This window comes from Dama dama, chromosome 29, assembly GCF_033118175.1.
Source record: "Dama dama isolate Ldn47 chromosome 29, ASM3311817v1, whole genome shotgun sequence".
Classification (NCBI taxonomy): domain Eukaryota; kingdom Metazoa; phylum Chordata; class Mammalia; order Artiodactyla; family Cervidae; genus Dama; species Dama dama.
The window spans coordinates 18,268,345-18,289,485 of record NC_083709.1 but is presented as its reverse complement, the minus strand read 5'-3'; the positions used below and the strand labels follow the sequence as shown (position 1 = coordinate 18,289,485).

General features: G+C 44.4%; 2 protein-coding genes and 1 non-coding gene across 9 annotated transcripts in view; 2 read left to right on the top strand and 1 right to left on the bottom strand.

The window, feature by feature from the left end:
• MSRA (methionine sulfoxide reductase A) overlaps positions 1–21,141 on the top strand; it is a 366,455-nt gene that overhangs the window by 270,539 nt on the left and 74,775 nt on the right. For all 7 annotated transcript variants that reach the window (XM_061132320.1, XM_061132324.1, XM_061132319.1 and 4 more), the window contains one exon: positions 1,646–1,752. In XM_061132320.1, coding sequence (XP_060988303.1) covers positions 1,646–1,752 — 107 coding nt within the window. The remainder of the gene's footprint in view (positions 1–1,645; positions 1,753–21,141) is intronic.
• On the top strand, positions 2,739–2,845 carry LOC133049040 (U6 spliceosomal RNA). Its single transcript, XR_009691198.1, has one exon. It is a non-coding gene; the product is annotated as a U6 spliceosomal RNA (small nuclear RNA).
• On the bottom strand, positions 19,335–19,634 carry LOC133048573 (small EDRK-rich factor 2-like). The gene has a single exon (XM_061132300.1). It carries the CDS (start codon positions 19,601–19,603, stop codon positions 19,466–19,468), a length of 138 nt encoding a protein of 45 aa, XP_060988283.1. The 5' UTR covers positions 19,604–19,634; the 3' UTR covers positions 19,335–19,465.

Below are 21,141 nucleotides of genomic sequence, written 5' to 3'. Positions count from 1 at the left end.
GGTTGCCATGCCATTTTCCAGGGGATATTACCGACCCAGGGATCAAAGCAGTGTCTGTCTCCTGCATTATCTGGTGGATTCTTTACCATTAACACCACCTTGGAAGCTCCTACTAATATGTATCTACACTATAGTACCACCACTGTAATACTTAAATGAATATATAACTTACAAAGAAATGAAATAGATAGCCTAATTTGATATTCAGTTCAGTTCAGTCACTCAGTTGTGTCCGACTCCTTCCGACCCCATGAATCTCAGCACGCCAGGCCTCCCTGTCCATCACCAACTCCTGGAGTATACACAAGCCCATGTCCATCAAGTCGGTGATGCCATCCAACCATCTCATCCTCTGTCGTCCCCTTCTCCTCCTGCCCTCAATCTTTCCCAGCATCAGGGTCTTTTCAAATGAGTCAGCTCTTTGCATCAGGTGGCCAAAGTATTGGAGTTTCAGCTTCAGCATCAGTCCTTCCAGTGAACACCCAGGACTAATCTCCTTTAGGATGGACTATATTACTTGGTGCTTATTGGAGGCATGGGATGATTAATTTTTAGTATGCAATGTTAAATTAATATTCCAATGTCATTATTGATATTGGCTTTTTAATAGTGAGTTCCTGATTCCCCTTGTGACCTTTGTATATGGAGGAGAGGAGGGGGTTCCACAGGTGGGAGAATGGGGTTTCTAGGAAGTCACCTAAGCTGGCTGGAGGAGGGCATGGCCGTCCGCTCCAGTGTTCTTGCCTGGAGAAGGCCACGGGCAGAGACGGAGGAACCTGGGGGGCTTTTCTCCACGGGGTCGCAGAGTCGGACGTGACCGAGCAACGAAACAGCAACTGCAGCAGCACCTAGGCTGGGGGCTCGGAAACCTGGCACTGTCACGTTAGGAAGGTTGCATCTCTTATGGGAGGAGTTTGGGGGCACTTGTCAAAACTGAAACTGATGCTTCAGTGACACAGTAAATGTGTGTGAAGTTCATTTCTCAGCAGCATGGGGATCTGTAGGGGATCTCTGACAGGCTGGTGGCAGTGTAAGATGGGGACTCCATCATTCAGTTAGACATTGATCTTGAGCTCCTGTTAGCTCTACACTTGAGCTGCTGTGACTATGGAAAGTGCACTGGGCTGACTTGAAAATGCCTGGTTTTCCTGTGACTGGGTGTGTGACCTTAGGCAAACTCTTTAAACCCGTTGAGCATCAGTCACTTTGTCATTTATTAGGCATCTCCTGTGTGTAGGGCACCACGCCAGGCATGTCTACGCATATTATTCCATTTCCTTATCTGCCAAGCAAGGGATGGTACCACCTGCCACACAGAGTGTCTCATTAGAATCCACAGAAACAGTGTGTTATCACAGTGCTTCACAATCGAAAAATGGTTATGACTTCAGTATCTGCATGGAAGAATGCGTGTTTGTAGAGCATCTACTATGATGCGAGACCCGTGATAAATTTTCCTAAAATGCAAAGATACGTTATAATTAAAACAGGCAAAGCAAAACAGATATGTTGCCTGCATGTTCAAGGAGAGTTGTGCCAAGATGAAATTGAAATGAGCACTTAGCAGGATGTGTCCTGAAGGACGTCTGACACTGGCCTCATGGCCCGGGTCACCCCAGTAACCCTATGCTTTCCACTTCCCCAGGCATGCGCCAAGGCAACGACCACGGCTCTCAGTACCGCTCCGCCATCTACTCGACCTCCGCCGAGCACATGGGGGCAGCCCTGAGGTCCAAAGAGGACTACCAGAAGGTAGGTCCCATCTCCCTCCCAGGCCACCTGTGGGGGAAGAGTCTGGCTCTTGGCACCTGGCCCTGCGTTCCACTTGCATGTTTGGGGAAGTTTCTATCAGCCTCATGGAATAGAGGCCTTCTGCCCCGTAGAATGGAGATGGAAATGGCAAGCATGTGCTCTTATGCATGTCTCTTAAAGTCAGATCATCCAGATGAATATACAACTGGACATCAAATTTCTCTCTCTCTCTCTCTGAGTCTCTCTCTTTTTCTTCTTTCTGTATTAATCTGCTTGGGCTGCCATGACAAAGCACTACAGATGGGATGCTTAAACAGCAGAAATCCGTGGTCTCACAGCTCTGTTGAATCACGGGGAATTGAAAGTCACAGTGTTGGCAGGACTGAATCTGCTCAGGGACTCTCCCCTGGGCTCATAGCCGGCTGTCTTCTCCCTGTCTTTTCATCATCGGCTCTATGTGCGCCTGTTTCTGGGTCCAAATTAATACCATTTATGACAACTCCAGTCACGTTAGGTCAGGGCCTTAGCTAATGACCATATTTAGCTCCATCATCTCTGTTAATGTCTCCAGGGGAGGTCATATGCTGAGGTCCTGGTAGTTGGGATTCCAGCGTATCTTTTTGGGGGACACATAATTATGACTGTTAACTGGGTTGACGTTTGTAAAGCATAGAGCATAGCAAAATGCTCAACAGATGGTAGCCCATATTACTGTTGGGATTTCAACTTCAGTTTGGTAGATGAAGCGTTGGTTGCTGATACCATCACTTGAGAAAAGTAATGCATGATGAGAGAGGCGGCTTAGGGCCTGCAGAACTGTAGCACTTGAGAGCTGGGTTAGAGAAGTGCCTCGGGCAGACGGGACATGGTGGCAGGTTTAACAGAGAACCAGCCCCAAACAAAAACTTAACAGTTCGTTCTGTTGGGTTTAATCTCACTATATTTAATTATAAAGGTTATGTTGTTAATACTAAAAGTAACATATAGTGCTCGCTTCGGCAGCACATATACTAAAATTGGAACGATACAGAGAAGATTAGCATGGCCCCTGCGCAAGGATGACACGCAAATTCGTGAAGCGTTCCATATTTAAAAAAAAAAAAAAGAAAAAATAAATAAAAGTAACATATAATTAGTGCCATAATATTGATTTCCTAATATAATGATTCACAATCTCTTAAGGTATAAACAGTGATACTAAGAAACTCCATAAGAATATTGTTTTCCCTCTAGACTATCTCAAAATGAGTTGATCTTCTCATGTTCACCTTGAAGATGTTAAGGTCAAAAGATTAGTGCCTCCCACACGATGATAAAGAGGCTAACTTACACGTAATAGTCTGGTTTCTACCCCACTATGGTTTCTATCCTTAGCTTTGAGTAGAACCCACATTGATCTTAGATAACTGATAGACATATGAAGTAAAATTTAGATATTAAGTGTTATTTGTTTCAGTAATTTCTCCATTACTTCTGTAGATTGGGGGAATGTTAATCTTGAACAATCTTGTTCAGTGTTAATCAATGAATAATCTTGACAGTTTTTCTAACCTAGTGCTCTTTGAATGTTCTGTACCTAAGTACATGGGACTTACATACATTCCTACATATACATATATCCCCTTCATGGATCACAGCCTTGGCTTTTAAAAGTAGGGTCTATTTCAAAAATAAAAATTGGGCTCTTCTGTGCACCCAACATCCAGATATCCACTGTGGTTCATCTAACCACGTAGAATTGCTTGATTGCCAACTCAGAGAACAAATAATGTCACATCTCTTTTATTTTTATATGTAAATAAAAACTGGTTCTAAATTATAGTGACAGATGAGTAGAAAGTCCAGTACTTCTGTCCTGGCAAAGTGGCTAAACTCCAGAGAGTCTTGACTCTAGACCACTGCCACCATACAACCCTCTGCCCAACAGCAGTGGTCTGTCCTGCAGTGTCCGGGAGCTGCAGGGAAGAGAGAGGTGAGGCCAAGGGCATCTGAGCTGGTGCACGAGAGGTGGCTGGTGTGACGATATGTAAAGCGTCCTTCACCTGCCCCCGCCTGGTCCAGCCCAGGCAGCTGACTGCAGTCTCCAGGATAATTTACTATGATTTAGTGACTTTTTGGCTCCTCTGTTAGAGCAAACAAGTCTGGTTTTAGCAGGCATCCTGCTACAATTGTTGAGTTATGTAATATGCAGAGATATAGAGAGCAGAGTACATCATGAGAAACACTGGGCTGGAAGAAGCACAAGCTGGAATCAAGGTCGCCGGGAGAAATATCAATAACCTCAGATATGCAGATGACACCACCCTTATGGCAGAAAGCGAAGAGGAACTAAAGAGCCTCTTGATGACAGTGAAAGAGGAGAGTGAAAAAGTTGGCTTAAAGCTCAACATTCAGAAGACTAAGATCATGGCATCTGGTCCCATCACTTCATGGGAAATAGATGGGGAGACAGTGGAAACAGTGTCAGACTATTTTTTGGGGCTCCAAAATCACTGCAGATGGTGATTGCAGCCATGAAATTAAAAGACGCTTACTCCTTGGAAGGAAAGTTATGACCAGCCTAGCCAGCATATTAAAAAGCAGAGGCATTACTTTGTCAACAAAGATCCGTCTAGTCAAGGCTATGGTTTTTCCAGTGGTCATGTATGGATGTGAGAGTTGGACTATAAAGAAAGCTGAGCGCCAAAGAATTGATGCTTTTGAACTGTGGTGTTGAAGAAGACTCTTGAGAGTCCCTTAGACTGCAAGAAAATCCAACCAGTCCATCCTAAAGGAGATCAGTCCTGGGTGTTCATTAAAAGGACTGATGTTGGAGCTGAAACTCCAATACTTTGGCCACTTGATGTGAAGAGCTGACTCATTTGAAAAGACCCTGATGCTGGGAAAGATTGAGGGCAGGAGGAGAAGGAGACGATAGAGGATGAGATGGTTGGATGGCATCACCGACTCAATGTAAATGAGTTTGGGTGGACTCTGGGAGCTGGTGATGGACAGGGAGGCCTGGCGTGCTGTGGTTCATGGGGTCACAAAGAGTCGGACACGACTGAGCGACGGAACTGAACTGATGGTTGATACATCTGTGTATATGTGATACTGACAACAGAACAGCAGCAACAGTACTGACTACTTACTACATGATAATTACCGTTTTAAGCATTTTATATAAGTGGAACCGTTTCTATATCTCTGACTCTATAAACATACATACATATAATGGATCTATAGATATAATGGATCTAATGGATATGTTTAGATATAGGTATGACTACATCTCTGTGTCTTTATATAAAATTGTATGCACCCATGCCTCTTGTTTCTAATTTTGAAGCTCGTATCATTTTCCAACTGTCCATTTAGTTGGTATAATTGATTAATATACACAGAAAAAGCAAAAAAGAAAAATCAGTAATTCACAGTGCCAGTGAGAGGCAGGTGTAATTAGCTTTTACACCCTATAGAAGTTGGTCTGTGCTTTTCTGTTTACCTTAAAGAAGAATAATGTGGTCTTTACTAGGTCCACTAAGTAGGGAGACAGAGTCAGGTGTCACAGGTTCCCTTCTCACAGGTCAGTGAAGAAGCAGAGGCTTGGCTTACACTGTTTCCTCTCCAGGGTAACCCTTGGGCAGATCCCTGAAGCAGTAGGGGTCTTTAATCTGGGAGAGTTATTCTTAACAATACTGGATGAGGGTCTAGGACTCCGTAATCTATCTTATCACAAACTTTTGGGTTTACTTCTGAGAGTGGGGAGGTTCTGAAGATGGATTTCTGTCATTTTATATGTACTGTTTTCTCCTGTAAGAGCTGGCATTTCTGGTGGCCCTGTCACCGCACCTGGTGGGGGGGGTCATCTTATTTGAACCCTGGCGGGACACCCCCTGCACTAACTATAACATTGTTGACTCAGGTTACTAGTTTAATAGTCTTCACTAGTTTGCCCCCAGTGACCCGCTAGTAACCAGCTTCTTCAGCAACTTCTTTATGCCATGCAAAGTTGAGAGTGACAGTACTGCTTACCACTGAGCAGCCATTTGAACATAAACTAGCTGATTTTATCACAGGGACCAATTGTTGAGCTAATTAGATGCGCAGAACTGCTGATGAGCCAGAAACCCAAAGTGATTTTTCCATCTAAACCATGGTTTTCTGCAGAGTTGACTGGGTTGTAGACACCAGGCTCACCAACAACCCTTGAAAAGGGAGAAAGGCTGAAGACGTTTGCTAATTTCCATTCAGATTAAGGCAGGCTGGAGAATCTCACAGGAGAGGACCTGAGTGAAACCTCAGCTTCACACTGAGTTCCTTGACCTTGAAAGAGCAGGATTCTGTTTACAGAATTTGACAGCTGCTTCATATCTTTGGTGAGCTGCAGCCTTGGCACAAAATGTAGGATCTTCTTGCTTTTGGACAAAGTCTTCATGGTGGTGGTGGTTTAATCAGTAATTTGTATCAGACTTTTGCAACCCCATGGACTGTAGCCCTCCAGGCTCCTCTGTCCGTGGGATTTCCCAGGCAAGAGTACTGGAGTGGGTTGTCATTCCCTTCTCCAGGGGGTTTTCCCCACCCAGGGATCAAACCCAGGTCTCCCGCATTGCAGGTGGATTCTTTACCACTGAGCCACCAGGGAAGCCAAAGACTTCATAGTCTTTCATTAATAGCATTTTTATATTTTTTCACCAGAATTTCATAGTGGAATCATCTGCTTATGATGTTCATTGGAGGAGATAATTAGATGTGTTCTTGTTTTTGGATCACCAGATGTAGACAGTTTCCCTCTCAAGTGAGCCCGTGATGATGTTTTCTAGTATTCTAAACTGAATCATAGCTTCTGGCAGGGAGGGGGGTTGTTCACATGTGATTTTTATGTCCTGAAAATCCAACCCTCCTCATTTAGGAACTGGATCTTTTTTTTTTTTTTTTTTAATTAGTGGGAAGGTTAATTACTTCACAACAGTTCAGTGGGTTTTGTCATGCATTGATATGAATCAGCCATAGAGTTACACGTATTCCCCATCCTGATCCCCCCTCCCACCTCCCTCTCCACCCGATTCCTCTGGGTCTTCCCAGTGCACCAGGCCCGAGCACTTGTCTCATGCATCCCACCTGGGCTGGTGATCTGTTTCACCATAGATAATATACATGCTGTTCTTTCGAAACATCCCACCCTCACCTTCTCCCACAGAGTCCAAAAGTCTGTTCTGTACTTCTGTGTCTCTTTTTCTGTTTTGCATATAGGGTTATCGTTACCATCTTTCTAAATTCCATATATATGTGTTAGTATGCTGTAATGTTCTTTATCTTTCTGGCTTACTTCACTCTGTATAATGGGCTCCAGTTTCATCCATCTCATTAGGACTGGTTCAAATGAATTCTTTTTAATGGCTGAGTAATATTCCATGGTGTATATGTACCACAGCTTCCTTATCCATTCATCTGCTGATGGGCATCTAGGTTGCTTCCATGTCCTGGCTATTATAAACAGTGCTGTGATGAACATTGGGGTGCACATGTCTCTTTCAGATCTGGTTTCCTCAGTGTGTATGCCCAGAAGTGGGATTCCTGGGTCATATGGCAGTTCTATTTCCAGTTTTTTAAGAATTCTCCACACTGTTTTCCATAGCGGCTGTACTAGTTTGCATTCCCACCAACAGTGTAAGAGGGTGCCCTTTTCTCCACACCCTCTCCAGCATTTATTGCTTGTAGACTTTTGGATAGCAGCCATCCTGACTGGCGTGTAATGGTACCTCATTGTGGTTTTGATTTGCATTTCTCTAATAATGTGTGATGTTGAGCATCTTTTCATGTGTTTGTTAGCCATCTGTATTTCTTCTTTGGAGAAATGTCTGTTTAGTTCTTTGGCCCATTTTTTTGATTGGGTCATTTATTTTTCTGGAATTAAGCTTCAGGAGTTGCTTGTATATTTTTGAGATTAATCCTTTGTCTGTTTCTTCATTTGCTATTATTTTCTCCCAATCTGAGGGCTGTCTTTTCACCTTACTTATAGGTTCCTTTGTAGTGCAAAAGCTTTTAAGTTTCATTAGGTCCCATTTGTTTAGTTTTGCTTTTATTTCCAATATTCTGGGAGGTGGGTCATAGAGGATCTTGCTGTGATTAATGTCGGAGAGTGTTTTGCCTATGTTCTCCTCTAGGAGTTTGATAGTTTCTGGTCTTACATTTAGATCTTTAATCCATTTTGAGTTTATTTTTGTGTATGGTGTTAGAAAGTATTCTAGTTTCATTCTTTTACAAGTGGTTGACCAGTTTACCCAGCACCACTTGTTAAAGAGGTTGTCTTTTTTCCATTGTATATCCTTGCCTCCTTTGTCAAAGATAAGGTGTCCATAGGTTCGTGGATTTATCTCTGGGCTTTCTATTCTGTTCCATTGATCTATATTTCTGTCTTTGTGCCAGTACCATACTGTCTTGATGACTGTGGCTTTGTAGTAGAGTCTGAAGTCAGGCAGGTTGATTCCTCCAGGAACTGGATCTTTTGATCAGTAATAGATTATGTTTCCTGAAATTTGCTGAAGAATTAATAAATCAAAAGACTGTTCTGGTCACATGACCTACTTCCTTCCCAATGCCTCAGAGCTTCATGAACAATAAGCACAAACTTTCCTCCGGATAACCTTTTTGGGTGAATGTTAAATTACCCACTATGTGTCAAATATGAAACAGGGCCTTAATGTCTCTGTCTCCCAGCATGTTTGTTTATCCACCCACCCACCTATCCATCCGTCCATATCTTCAGCATAGCTATAGTCTCTAAGTATGTATCATGTTTTACCTTTAATTTCAATTATCTAGCAATCTGCTACTGTACTGTACATGGTGTCATTTTAAAGCAAAGTACCCAAAATGAAAGGTAAAAAGCAACAAGTATTTTTTAGCATTGCTTCAACTTCCCTGATAGCTCAGTTGGTAAAGAATCTGCCTGCAATGCAGGAGACCCCAGTCCAGTTCCTGGGTTGGGAAGATCCACTGGAGAAGGGATAGGCTACCCATCCAATATTCTTGGGCTTCCCTTGTGGCTTAGCTGGTAAAGAATCTGCCTGGAATGTGAGAGACTGGGGTTTGATCTCTGGGTTGGGAAGATCCTCTGGAGAAGGGAAAGGCTACCCACTCCAGTATTCTGGCCTGGAGAATTCCATGGACTGAATAGTCCATGGGGTTACAGTCAGACATGACTGATTGTCTTTCACTTTCACTTTGATTATTTAATTTGATCAGTGGCTGCCAACATTCCTTGGCATGTGGCCACATCCTCCCACTCTCTGAGTAGGTGGCCAAGTGGCCTTCTCCACTTCCGTGTGTCCAATCTCCCCCTCCTTCTCTCTTACAAGGACACATGTGACCACATGTAGGGCCCACTCGATAAGCCAGGATAATCTCCCCATCACGAGATCCTTAATTTAATCACAGCCGGGAAGTCTTTGCCGTATAAAGTAACATTTACACGTTCTGGGGATTCGGGCATGGACGTTTGGCCTGCAGCAGTATTGCGCCGACTACAGTCCTCAGGCCTGGATTCCATCCTGCAATTGTCACATGTTGTGACTTATGTGACAGTGGTGGCTTTTGGAGGCTGAAACTGGGAGTTCTTTTTTCCTGGGCTGCTCACCCAGTGGGCACCCATCTGGCTTCTTCTGAGCCCCAGGGCCACACACGAACACACCTGGTGCCCCAGAGAGGATGGGGCTTGCTCTCCTCTCTCTAGGGATCCTTGTCTAGTTTTGAACAGAGATACAAATTTGCGCCGGCTTATCCCCTTTCACACATCTCTACCTTCAAAAAATATCCAGCTTCATCCCCATCCTACTTACCAAAATAAAGTAGCATACTAAAAATAACAACAGGGAAAAAATCCTGAGAGCTAGATTTGGAGGAGAAAATTGTGTGTGTGTGTGTGTGTGTGTGTGTGCGCGCGCGCATGTGTGTGTGTGTATAATCAAAATAATGTTTGAATGGTTGGCGAAGATGTGCTAGTGCTCTTAGTCACTTACTACCTGTGGATCCATGACTTCTATTTCTTGTCTTCATTTTAGAATTTTCTGAGTGTGAATAGCATAATTTCCTCATAGATTTGTTATAAGAATTAAATAATATTTTCTATATATGTAAAAATACATTAAAAATTCTATATATGTAAAAATACCTCTTGTTATGGACATATATATATATGTATGTATGTATACACACACACACACACATACTATATAATATAGCTAGCATGTTGTACCCACCCAATATTCATTCAATGAAGCTGAGCCCCTTCAGTCTTCTAGTCAAGAAAATAGTTCCAACTATGCCAACTCAATTGAGAGAAATTAAATACTCTCAATAAATATCCAGTTATGCTATAATCATCATAATATCACTGGACCTGATAATTCCCTACCAGAAGGTACAGATCCTTTGTGTTTCCTTATAAGCATTGATAGCCTGAAAATTTGAAAATGTCTTTCCTTCTGTACCTTCCCCCACCTTCCCCAGTAAATTAATACATTAATTACCTTATCAGCTGTTAATTATGTACTGATTAGTTTCCAGACTCACATTATCGTTGTTTCACACACAGCTATTGGAAGAAGGATCTCGTGAAGTTTCTTGCAATAAACTGTGCTATGCAGCAGCACAGAAGCCCATGTGTCACAAATGCTCTTACCTGTACATTCTCTGGTAACTGTCCTGACTTTAAGTGGGCTGTTTGGGGGCTCCTGGTTCATCCTTGTTTCTCCCAAGACCTGGTTCTGTTCTTTGAATCTAGCGGATTGTCAGCAAATATTTGTTGGCCTGAACTGAAAAGATGTAGCAGAGTAAGGAACCGCCTTTACTCCTTGTTATAGACTGAACAGTTGAGTCCTCCCAAAATGTGTACATTGAAGCCCTAACTCTCATGTGATAGTATTAGGAGCTGGGGTCTTTGGGTGATTTGAGTTAGATGAGGTCATGAGGGTGGGGCCCTCGTGATGGGATTAGTGTCCTTGTAAAAAGAGACGCCAGAGAGCACCCTCCCCCCCCCCTCCCCTCAAGCAGCAAAGAAGAGGTTACCTGAGCACATAGTGAGATGGTAGTCATCTCTAAGTGACGAAATAATATTCACAATGAAACCTATCCTGCTGGCACCTCCCTGCCTTCAGAACTGGGAGAAATAATTGTCCTTTTTTAAAGCCACCCAGTCTGTAGTACATTGTTGTGGCAGGTAGAGCTTACTAAGATGCCAGGCAAGGGTGGAGAACCTCGGCGGTGGGTGAGGGCACCTGGCTGGGGTCCTGCTCTGCCCTTACTGACTCTCCTCTTGGATGAGCCCTTACAGCTCTACTTCCTTGCGTATAAAGTGGGAAGATAAGAACAGCAAAAGTTTTTATAAATCGTAACAGTTTCTTGTGCTTTGTCCCACATCATATGAGTGGTAACCCTCACCCCACAGAGGGAGGTAGTTCAGGATCTGCCCTCCTACCTGCCTTAGAAAGAAACTGAAGCTTAAAGGGCTTCATTCACATTTCCAAGATGACCCAGGGAATACATATAGACAATGAGAGCCATCTGACTCTGAATTCCATATGCTTTCCTCACACACTGTACTTGGTAATCTGTCAAGCATTTTACAAATATCACGGTTTTAATGGGGTGACTCCAGAGACAAGGCTATTGGCAATGACTTCATCCTGCTTTTCCAGGGGCCCTCAGATTTCAGACCATTGCAGAAATTTAGGATCAGAGAACCTTCCTTTCTGTCAGGAACAGAGAAGATGGCAGGCAGATTCCTGTTTCTTTGTTCACGAAGAAATGGATAGGTTGCATTCTAGACATACCCCTTCTCGATCTCTTGCATTCTCTGTGCTCCGATGTGAAAACCAGCAACAGCACTGAAAGATTCTGCCTTCACCAACACCAGAAATCACTTATGAATATTTGCATCGAAGCACCCTGAGTAGACATGTCAGTTGATATTTTATGGTTTTGGGGATTAGCCAGCTTTTCCTCTTCTTCTTTTTTTTAACTTGTGCTATTGTTTAAAGCATGCATGGAGTTATGATTTTTAAATGTCCATGGAAAAGCCCTGAATAATTCATTCACTTACCTTAGTCAAAGAGAAAAAACCCCTTTGTCTGCCCAGCAATAAAGATGAAATGCCTCTTACACCCCTCTTGTAGCTTTGTGGTTCTCATCACAGGTATTATTATGAACCCTAAACAAGAACGTGTGAAATGAATGTTTTTAAAATGCCCATTTCTGAGAGGCAGGCGTCTGTATCTCTGTGTGTGCAGCCATATAGACAGATAAATCTTTGGCCTTAATGGTTTAGTTGCACAGGGTGATTATTTTCATTTCCACTTATTACTGTGTGTTAGACTCCTCTTGTATGAGTCCGAATTGCTCTTTCTTGACTGTATTTAGAAATATCCGCATTACCCCTGGGTATTTGTTCATTAATAGGGGGTGGGGAGAGAAAAAGCTTGTAATAATGGGCTTTACATATTATTAAACTGTGTGCGTTCAGATTAGGGTCCAAGTGAAAAAAAATCTAGTTTGTGTTACTGCCCTCTGGTGGTTGCAGTGTGTTGCTGCAGTGGCAGGGAAGTAAGCGCGTCCCTGGGGTGGAGCTCTGCCTGCGGTGGCTGAGAGCCAGGCAGACCCCGGGGCTTTGCTGGGCCATCAGTCTTTGACTCACACTCACTGCTTTTCATCCAAGTGCACTGCAGGCACCCTAGGATTCCGCTCAGTGGCCAGAATAATGATCAAAAAGCCCGTGTCCACACAAAAGAACACTGACCAACGTAGGGTGACATTCGAATGAATTCAGATTCTCCGTGAACCACACTCCTCCTCATCTTTCAAGATCAGCATGGGAAGATGCAGTGGCTCCCCTTGTGTGACGTATGTACCCCCTGTGGTATCCAAGGTGACTTTGGATGTCTCCAGATAAGCATTTTCAATGTTAATAGTTATGTGGTAATATTTTAACATGTCGTAGGCACAACGCAGGGAGTGTTTGATACCCATGGTCTCCTGGACGTAGGTGCCGACCAGGAGATGGTGCCCACGCACAGCTGCTTTCTTTGCGGCGATGCAGCCAGCACTGGGTTGGTGAGCTGTTGGTTGATGGGGCAAGGCCCATGTGGAGGTGGGGGGACGACTGGGAGCAGCAGCAGCCCGGCTCCATGCTTGTGGTGTGACCTTGGCATGTTAACCTCGATAAGCCTGGGTGTCCTGGTTTGTTGAATAGGATCGTAATGTCTCCTCCTTAGGGTGCTGTAGCTTTTTAAAGGTGCGGTGCACACGTCAGGCGTCTGTCTCGGAATACGGTCCCCTGTCTCCCCACACTCAGACACTTCTCTGAGCCTGCTTTCCTCCCTGATCGAATCCTGCTGTGCTTGCCACATTCCGTTCTTCATCAGGCCCGCTGTCAGTTTCCATGTTCTTCTCCCTCTTGAATACAGGTGGGCTCTCCCCGGTGGAGTGCACTCCATGTGGCACCCTGCACAAAGCAGGCTCTTTCCTTGTGCCTGTGGCAGGAGGTAAGCGCAGGAGCAAAATAATTCCAGGTGACATTTGCCCATCCTTTGACACAGTCAGTGCGTTGCATCTATCAGATGAGGACAGGACCTATCCATTGTCCCTTCTGTCTCCTTGATTCATGTGGTCTGATAGGGTTAGGTTCCTACCCATTGGCTGCAGGCAGGGAAGAGGAAAGGTCTGCAGCGTCTAGAGCCCCGCCTGAGCTACTATCTCTCTTATCTTATCAACTGATAGAAGTATAGGTTTATGGTCTGCGCCTGCGTGCACACGCTCTACTTGTTAATTTCAGCGGAAGAGAAAGGAAAAGCAATGGGAACATTTTAAATAACAGTATTTAGCACTAGGATAGGATCTATTCTAGAGATAACAGAGGAGCCTTTGTTGCTCACGCAGGTAGATTTATAGGCCTTGCCCTGGCTTAATCTGTGTAAAAAAGACACTCCTGTCTCCTTAGGAGTGGTCTGATGGGAGAAACTACCCCGGGTGGGGGTTGGGGGGGCAGGGGATGCGGGAAGGAGGAGCCCTGGCAGTTCAGGGATAAACGCAGTGAAGCAGGGTTGTTGTCTGCCTTTAAAATCCTTGCGGATTTTGTCTCAGCTCTGTGTGATTCTAAGTTTCTCCACTTGCCCTCCACGGAGCTTCCCACTCTCTTCGCAAATGGCTGCAGAACTCCCGCTTACATGTCTGCCATGGAGACGATGTTCATTTAAGGCTTCGAGAAGTCAGAGCTTTCATGTTGGCCGTGAAAGCCAGAGAGCCGCAAGCACCTCAGTGGCGGAGATGAAAGGACATGTGTGTGCGCGTGTGTGTTTGGAACTTAAAGGACAGGGAGAAAAAGAAAATAGATGTTACCGCTTTGCACTTACTTCAAAATATGCCTGACTGCCTCCGGTGGGACCGTTTAACTCCAAATGCGTCCCCCCCCATCCCCCCACTCCCACCACACGCTCCCCGCCCCCACCACATTCATCTTGGCTCATGTGACATCTGTTCTGGGCACTGCGGAGCACGTCTTCTCGTTGCCATGGCAGCCAGTGGAGAGAGCCCGCCCATTGGCTGCTAGCGGAGAGGAGAAAAAAAGGGCCGCAGTGTCAGAGGTCGCGCGCCTGGTGCCCGCCTGCCACTGTTTTCAGTCAGCTGCTGGCGGGGCCACGTTACCGGAGCGCGCGGCAGCGGGCAGAGGCCCGCAGGGACCGCCCGCCACAGCTGTGGACCCCGCCGGGCGGAAGGGGGGCCCCCGAGGTCAATGTCATTAGTTTCTCCCTCAAGTGTGAAGTGCGTGAAGGACAAAAGCAGAGCCTGTGGAGAAGAGTGGGCTGCCTTCTCCTTCACCTTGAACTACTCTGAGCTCTCTTTTCTTCTGGAGTGTTTGAATTGAAATTCCTAGGATGACCCTTCCTACTCCCAGCCTTTCCCATAGTGAGAGAGGCCCTGGGCCCCAGTTAAGCTGTTGAAATAAAAGCCTGTCTCAGATTCCATTTACCTTGACCATTACCCCATCACTCTAACACCAAAAGAGGACAGCGTTCCATTTCAAAATCTACACCCAAAACCTGATTGTTTTTTTTTTTTTTTTTTAATTTTTATTTATTTATTTTTCAATTTCTCCTTTATTTATTATTTTTTTTTCCAGTGGGTTAAAATCATTTTCCTCTTGTTGGAGTCATCTCTGAATTTCATGATGTGATTGGAATCCTAGCTATAGGGTCTCGTAGTCATGGTGTCAGAGGTATAGGTCACTCACATCCTTACCTCCTGACCAATGAATCTCTGTCCCCAGGGCCTGATCGTGCACACGGACAGGTAGATCGTGCACACGAGCAGCCTTGAAATCCTCATTTGCTGAACCCCAGCTGCCTCTCCTGGGCTCCCTTCTCCAGGCAGGTTTTAGGTCCCCACTGATGAGTGATGGGGTGTCCTGGTACCAGCCCCAGCCGGGGCCTTCAGTCTCCAGAGCGCGGCACCAGTTGGGATTTGGCTGGGCAAACCCTGACAACAGCAGTTCAGCATAACTGAGGCTGGAGAAGGAAGGTTCGCGAACATTCCCTCATCCGTTCCTCCCATGTGTGGTCCCTGCTTCACAGCGGGCTGATCCTGGTAGTTTCCCAGGTCACACTCCTTGTGAACGGTGAGCTCGGGATGCACACTGCAGTTCTTTGCTTCCGAACTCTGTGCATTTGTCACTCAAGCCACAGGGGCCCCTGGATGTCTGAGGCCCCTGCAGATTTATATATGGGGAAGGTAGCCTATGATGAAGACTGCTCCTCCCAGCTCTACGCATGCTTTGTCATGCCTATTTCACACTTGATGAGAATGTAACGTTGGTGTTTAATTCGTCGAGATCAGGGACTAATGGCTTGAGGAATTTTCCTTGTTCCTTATGGCATCTGCTTGTGGTTATAACCTGTATACGTAATATATAACCTGTAGCACTGTATACGTGTACTTTCACTAAGCAAAAAGCTCCCAGCTGATGACAAGGAGGGGATTTGTGTCAGAACCAGTGAGACAAAGTGAAAAATTACTGTCCCCTTTGCTTCATGCTCTCAGGCTTATTTTGGCCCCTTATTTATTTTCAGATAGTTTGGGCTTATCAGAATAGAAATGTAGGGGAATTCCCCGGTTGTCCAGTGGTTAGGACTCAGCACTTCCACTGCAGGGAGCAGGGATCTGAGTCCTGATCAGAGAACTAGGATCCTGCAAGCAGCACAGAGTCGCCAAAAAAGAAATGTACCACAAAATAATGTTGGAGGAGGTCTGTGTTATTGAGGTCTGCCTCTCTGCCATCTTTGCTCATTCCTTTGGCCTGAATCTAGAAGTTTGAGGATTTACTCCTAAATCTTTGAAATAACTATGGAACAGAAAAAGAAGTCTTGTCACTTACCTGTCTTTGTATCATTGTAAGAGAGTGATTGCTTCTGCAGTTTGGCGAAACCAGGACCAAAACAGTTGCCAATGATTCAGGTACTAGTTTTTCTATCCACGTGCTGATTAGAGTCAGGAAAGTTGATGAACAGTGGGATGGGTTGGAAACAAGGCAGGCAGTCCCCACAAGCTTGCTCTCAAATCCAGTATCCTGAGTCACTAGAGGTTATTAAACCCACCAGCAAAACTGAGCTCGTTCCTCTCCTCCCTCTTACACTGGGAACAGTACCCACTTAGGGAAAATTAAACAAAATTGAGAGCTTGTGCATTTCTAGAAATAGGACCTTAACAAGCATTCAGGAGAATGTGCTTCAGTGGCAAGAATGCTGGAATATTTCACAGTGCAACTCATATGATGCTTTTTATCAAAACTTGAGTGGTGAAGTTACCATGAGTCATATTTTGCCCACAAAGATAGGATCAAGTCTATAGAGTAAAGACATAAGACAGTAGGTTTTCACTTACAAAACCTACAAGCAACTGTTCTTCCAATTACACTTTCTGAGTGGATTTCCCAGCATTCACTGCTAATGCTCTTTTTACCACCCTTCATAAGTATTTATGAGGCCATAAGAAAAAAATGCAGTGAGAAACAGGTTAACAGTGAGTTTTCCAGAAAGAAAATTAAAGCAAAAGCCAGAGAAGCTTCTGGTGTCCATTTAAACATGTGGAAGAGAAGTCAATCAACTCCCTGAACTGGTAAGAAATCCCCCACTGCCTGCCATCATGACTCCCTAGAGACGCAGGACTGAGACCACTAACCATCACGCCTCCTGCTGCCCACTCCACATCTAAAGCACGACCAGGTTTCCTTCCCCCTCCCATTTTCTTTAGACTCATCTATCTGGAGAAATTTCTCTAATGTATTTAGTGCAACACTATTTAACCACGTGGTGTGGATTAACGGTTGTATAAAATGACCTTTAGGGCTTCCCAGGTGGCTCAGTGGTAAAGAATCTGCCTGCCAGTGCAGGAGACACAAGAGATGGAAGTTTGATCCCTGGGTCAGGAAGATCCCCTAGAGGAGGAAATGGCAACCCACTCCAGTATTCTTGCCTGGAGAATACCATGGACAGAGGAGCCAGGTGGGCTACAGTCCATGAGGGTCACAAAGAGTTGGCCACGATTAAGCATGGCACAGTGGCAAAATGACCCTTAATGTCCTCATTGATTCTCAGATTGTATCACATAATGACTCAAATTGAAGAAAGTGGGGAAAACCATTAGACCATTCAGGTTTGATTCAAATCAAATCCCTTATGATTATACAGTGGAAGTGAGAAATAGATTTAAGGGACTAGATCTGATAGACAGAGTGCCTGATGAACTACGGACGGAGGTTTGTGACATTGTACAGGAGATAGGGATCAAGACCATTCCCAAGAAAAAGAAATGCAAAAAAGCAAAATGGCTGTCTGAGGAGGCCTTACAAATAGCTGAGAAAAGAAGAGAAGAGAAAAGCAAAGGAGAAAAGGAAAGATATACCCATTTGAATGCAGAGTTCCAAAGAATAGCAAGGAGAGATAAGAAAGCCTTCCTCAGTGATCAATGCAAAGAAATAGAGGAAAACAATAGAATGGGCAAGACTAGAGATCTCATCAAGAAAATTAGAGATACCAAGAGAGCATTTCATGCAAAGATGGGCTCAATAAAGGACAGAAATGGTAGGGACCTAACAGAAGCAGAAGATATTAAGAAGAGGTGGCAAGAATACACAGAAGAACTGTACAAAAAAGATCTTCACGATCCAGATAATCACAATGGTGTGATCACTCACCTAGAGCCAGACATCCTGGAATGTGAAGTCAAGTGGGCCTTGGGAAGCATCACTACAAACAAAGCTAGTGGAGTTGATGGAATTCCAGTTCCAATTCAAATCCTAGTAGATGATGCTGTGAAAGTGCTGCACTCAATATATCAGCAAATTTGGAAAACTCATCAGTGGCCACAGGACTGGAAAAGGTCAGTTTTCATTCCAATCCCAAGGAAAGGCAGTGCCAAAGAATGCTCAAACTACTGCACAATTGCACTCATCTCACATGCTAGTAAAGTAATGCTCAAAATTCTCCAAGCCAGGCTTCAGCAATACATGAACCGTGAACTTCCAGATGTTCAAGCTGGTTTTAGAAAAGGCAGAGGAACCAGAGATCAAATTGCCAACATCTGCTGGATCATCAAAAAAGCAAGAGAGTTCCAGAAAAACATCTATTTCTGCTCTATTGACTATGCCAAAGCCTTTGACTGTGTGGATCACAATAAACTGTGAAAAATTCTGAAAGAGATGGGCATACCAGACCATCTAACCTGCCTCTTGAGAAACCTATATGCAGGTCAGGAAGCAACAGTTTGAACTGGACATGGACCAACAGACTGGTTCCAAATAGGAAAAAGAGTACGTCAAGGCTGTCACCCTACTTATTTAACTTATATGCAGAGTACGTCATGAGAAACGCTGGGTTGGAGGAAGCACAAGCTGGAATCAAGATTGCCGGGAGAGATATCAATAACCTCAGATATGCAGATGACACCACTCTTATGGCAGAAAGTGAAGAAGAACTAAAAAACCTCTTGATGAAAGTGAAAGAGGAGAATGAAAAAGTTGGCTTAAAACTCAACATGCAGAAAACTAAGATCATGGCATCTGGTCCCATCACTTCATGGCATCCAGTCCCATCACATCTATGGCAAATAGATGGGGAAACAGTGGAAACAGTGGCTGACTTTATTTTTGGGGACTTCAAAATCACTGCAGATGGTGATTGCAACCATGAAATTAAAAGACGCTTACTCCTTGGAAGGGAAGTTATGGCCAACCTAGACAGCATATTAAAAAGCAGAGACATTACTTTGTCAACAAAGATCCATCTAGTCAGGGCTATGGTTTTTCCAGTAGTCATATATGGATGTGAGAGTTGGACTATAAAGAAAGCTGAGCGCCAAAGAATTGATGCTTTTGAACTGTGGTATTGGAGCAGACTCTTTTTTTTTTTTTTTTGAATTACAAAGCTACTTTTAATACTTTGGGGTGAGCCCCACAGGAATAAAAAACACTGGGAAGGGGTAACCCCCTCACCCCCAGGAGTGTTCCAGGGGGAGAGAGGCTACCTGAGGGGAAGGAAGCACAAAAGGGACCCGCTGCAGACTCAGGACAGAGGGAGTGCCATCGGTGCTGGGACCCGTGAGCACTACAGGAGAAACCCCGAGCGTGGTGGGACTGGCTCCAGGCACACAGGCGAAGGGCAAGAGGGTTGGACACGAAGCCACAAAGCTACTTGGGTTCCTCCTTCTTCTCGTTTGCCTTTTTCTGCTTCTGCTGCATGATCTCCGAGTCCCTCTGCTTGCGGGCGGCAGCAGAAAGCCCGTCATCTCGGAGCTTTCCCTTAACCGAGTTGCTCTGCTTTTTCATGTTCTTCTGGCGGGCGAGCTCGCGCTGGTTACCGCGGCCTGAGATGCCCGGCCTGAGCTGGATGATGTTTGCTATGGCAGAAGAGAACCCAGTTCCCAGTCCTGGAAGCCAGGCCGCATTTTCCACCTGATGGCAGAGCTGACATTTTGTTCTTTTTGATTTTTTTTTCACTCACTGGGGTTCTTAACTGGTTCTTATGCAGTGTGATGACGTGATTGCCAAGAGAAAGTTGAGGGTGGCTTACATATAGAAGTTTTGTTTATCTCCTCTGTGTCACCAGCGATCACCTTTTGCTTTAACTTGAAACACCACAGCTCATGGACCCACACTCCTGGTCCATGTTTCAGTTGGTGTTTGTGAAATTCTCTTTTTTTTTTAACTTTTTATTTTATGTTGGAGTATAGCCAATTAACAATGTTGTGATAGTTTCAGATGAACAGCGGACTGTTCAGGGACTCAGACATACATATACATGTATCCATTCTCCCCCAAACGGCCCTGCCATCCACATAACATTGAGCAGAGTTCCCTGAGCTGTACTGGTTATCCAATAAGGATAAATATACAAATATAGCAGTGTGTACATGTCCATCCCAATGGATTTTGTGAAATTCTTTCATTGCTGTCCCATTCTTTGAGTTTGGAGGCAGGCTCTTTTCTGTAACTTCTTGACTAAATAGCTTTTTGAGAAGGCAACTGATCCTTTAAATCAGAGTTGAGTGTGTATCATGAATTGCCATAATTTATAATTCAGATTCTAAATTGGCCACTTTTAAATCGGGATCTGTTTAGAAGTCAACATATTTAGCACAAGCAAAATAAACTCCACACCTATCTGTGAGGGTTTTTTTCTCCCGTAAGTAATGGGGTTTTCACTGCAGATTGTTTGACAACTTAGAAACAGGGACCTTTGTGGCCTGTCCTTTTATTGTGTCCTCAGGCCCTGTCCCACCCAGGTCTCACACACACACAAAAAAAGCCTGTCTTGGGACTTCCCTGGGGGTCCAGTGTTTAAGACACACTGCTTCCACTGTAGTGGACATGGATCGATTCCTGGTTGGGGAACTAAGATCCCCCATGTCGAGTGCGGCCAAAAAATGGAAAAAACAGAAACTAAAAAAAAATTTTATTTAAAAAAAAAAAAAAAGGCACGTCTGCGTGACTGCTCAGAGTTTGGAAGAACATTCTGCATCCGTTTGGCTGCATTTATTGGCTGAGCCTCCAGTTCATTTCAGGTAGAGAGCATTGCTCATGAGGTAATAAACATAACATTTCTTCCAGGAAAAAAAAGGCAGAGAAGAAAGCCAGCTAGTAGTGCTGGTGTGGAAGAGACTTTCAAATGTGAAATGACTTATCCCTCTAATGATGTAGTTATTTAAAAGCCAAGCTAGGAGCTGACTGTTTATAGGGTTCTATGAATTCTGGAGTCCCACCCAGACCTACCGAATTAGAATCTTCAGGGGTGGAGCCAAGAATCGTGAAATGTGTTAAACTTTCCAAGTGATTTTGGTACACAGTTAGGTTTGGGGAGCTCAGCA

Bases quoted from the DNA above. Each gene is read 5' to 3' on its own strand.
- LOC133048573 (XM_061132300.1), bottom strand. From the start codon at position 19,603: ATGAAAAAGCAGAGCAACTCGGTTAAGGGAAAGCTCCGAGATGACGGG.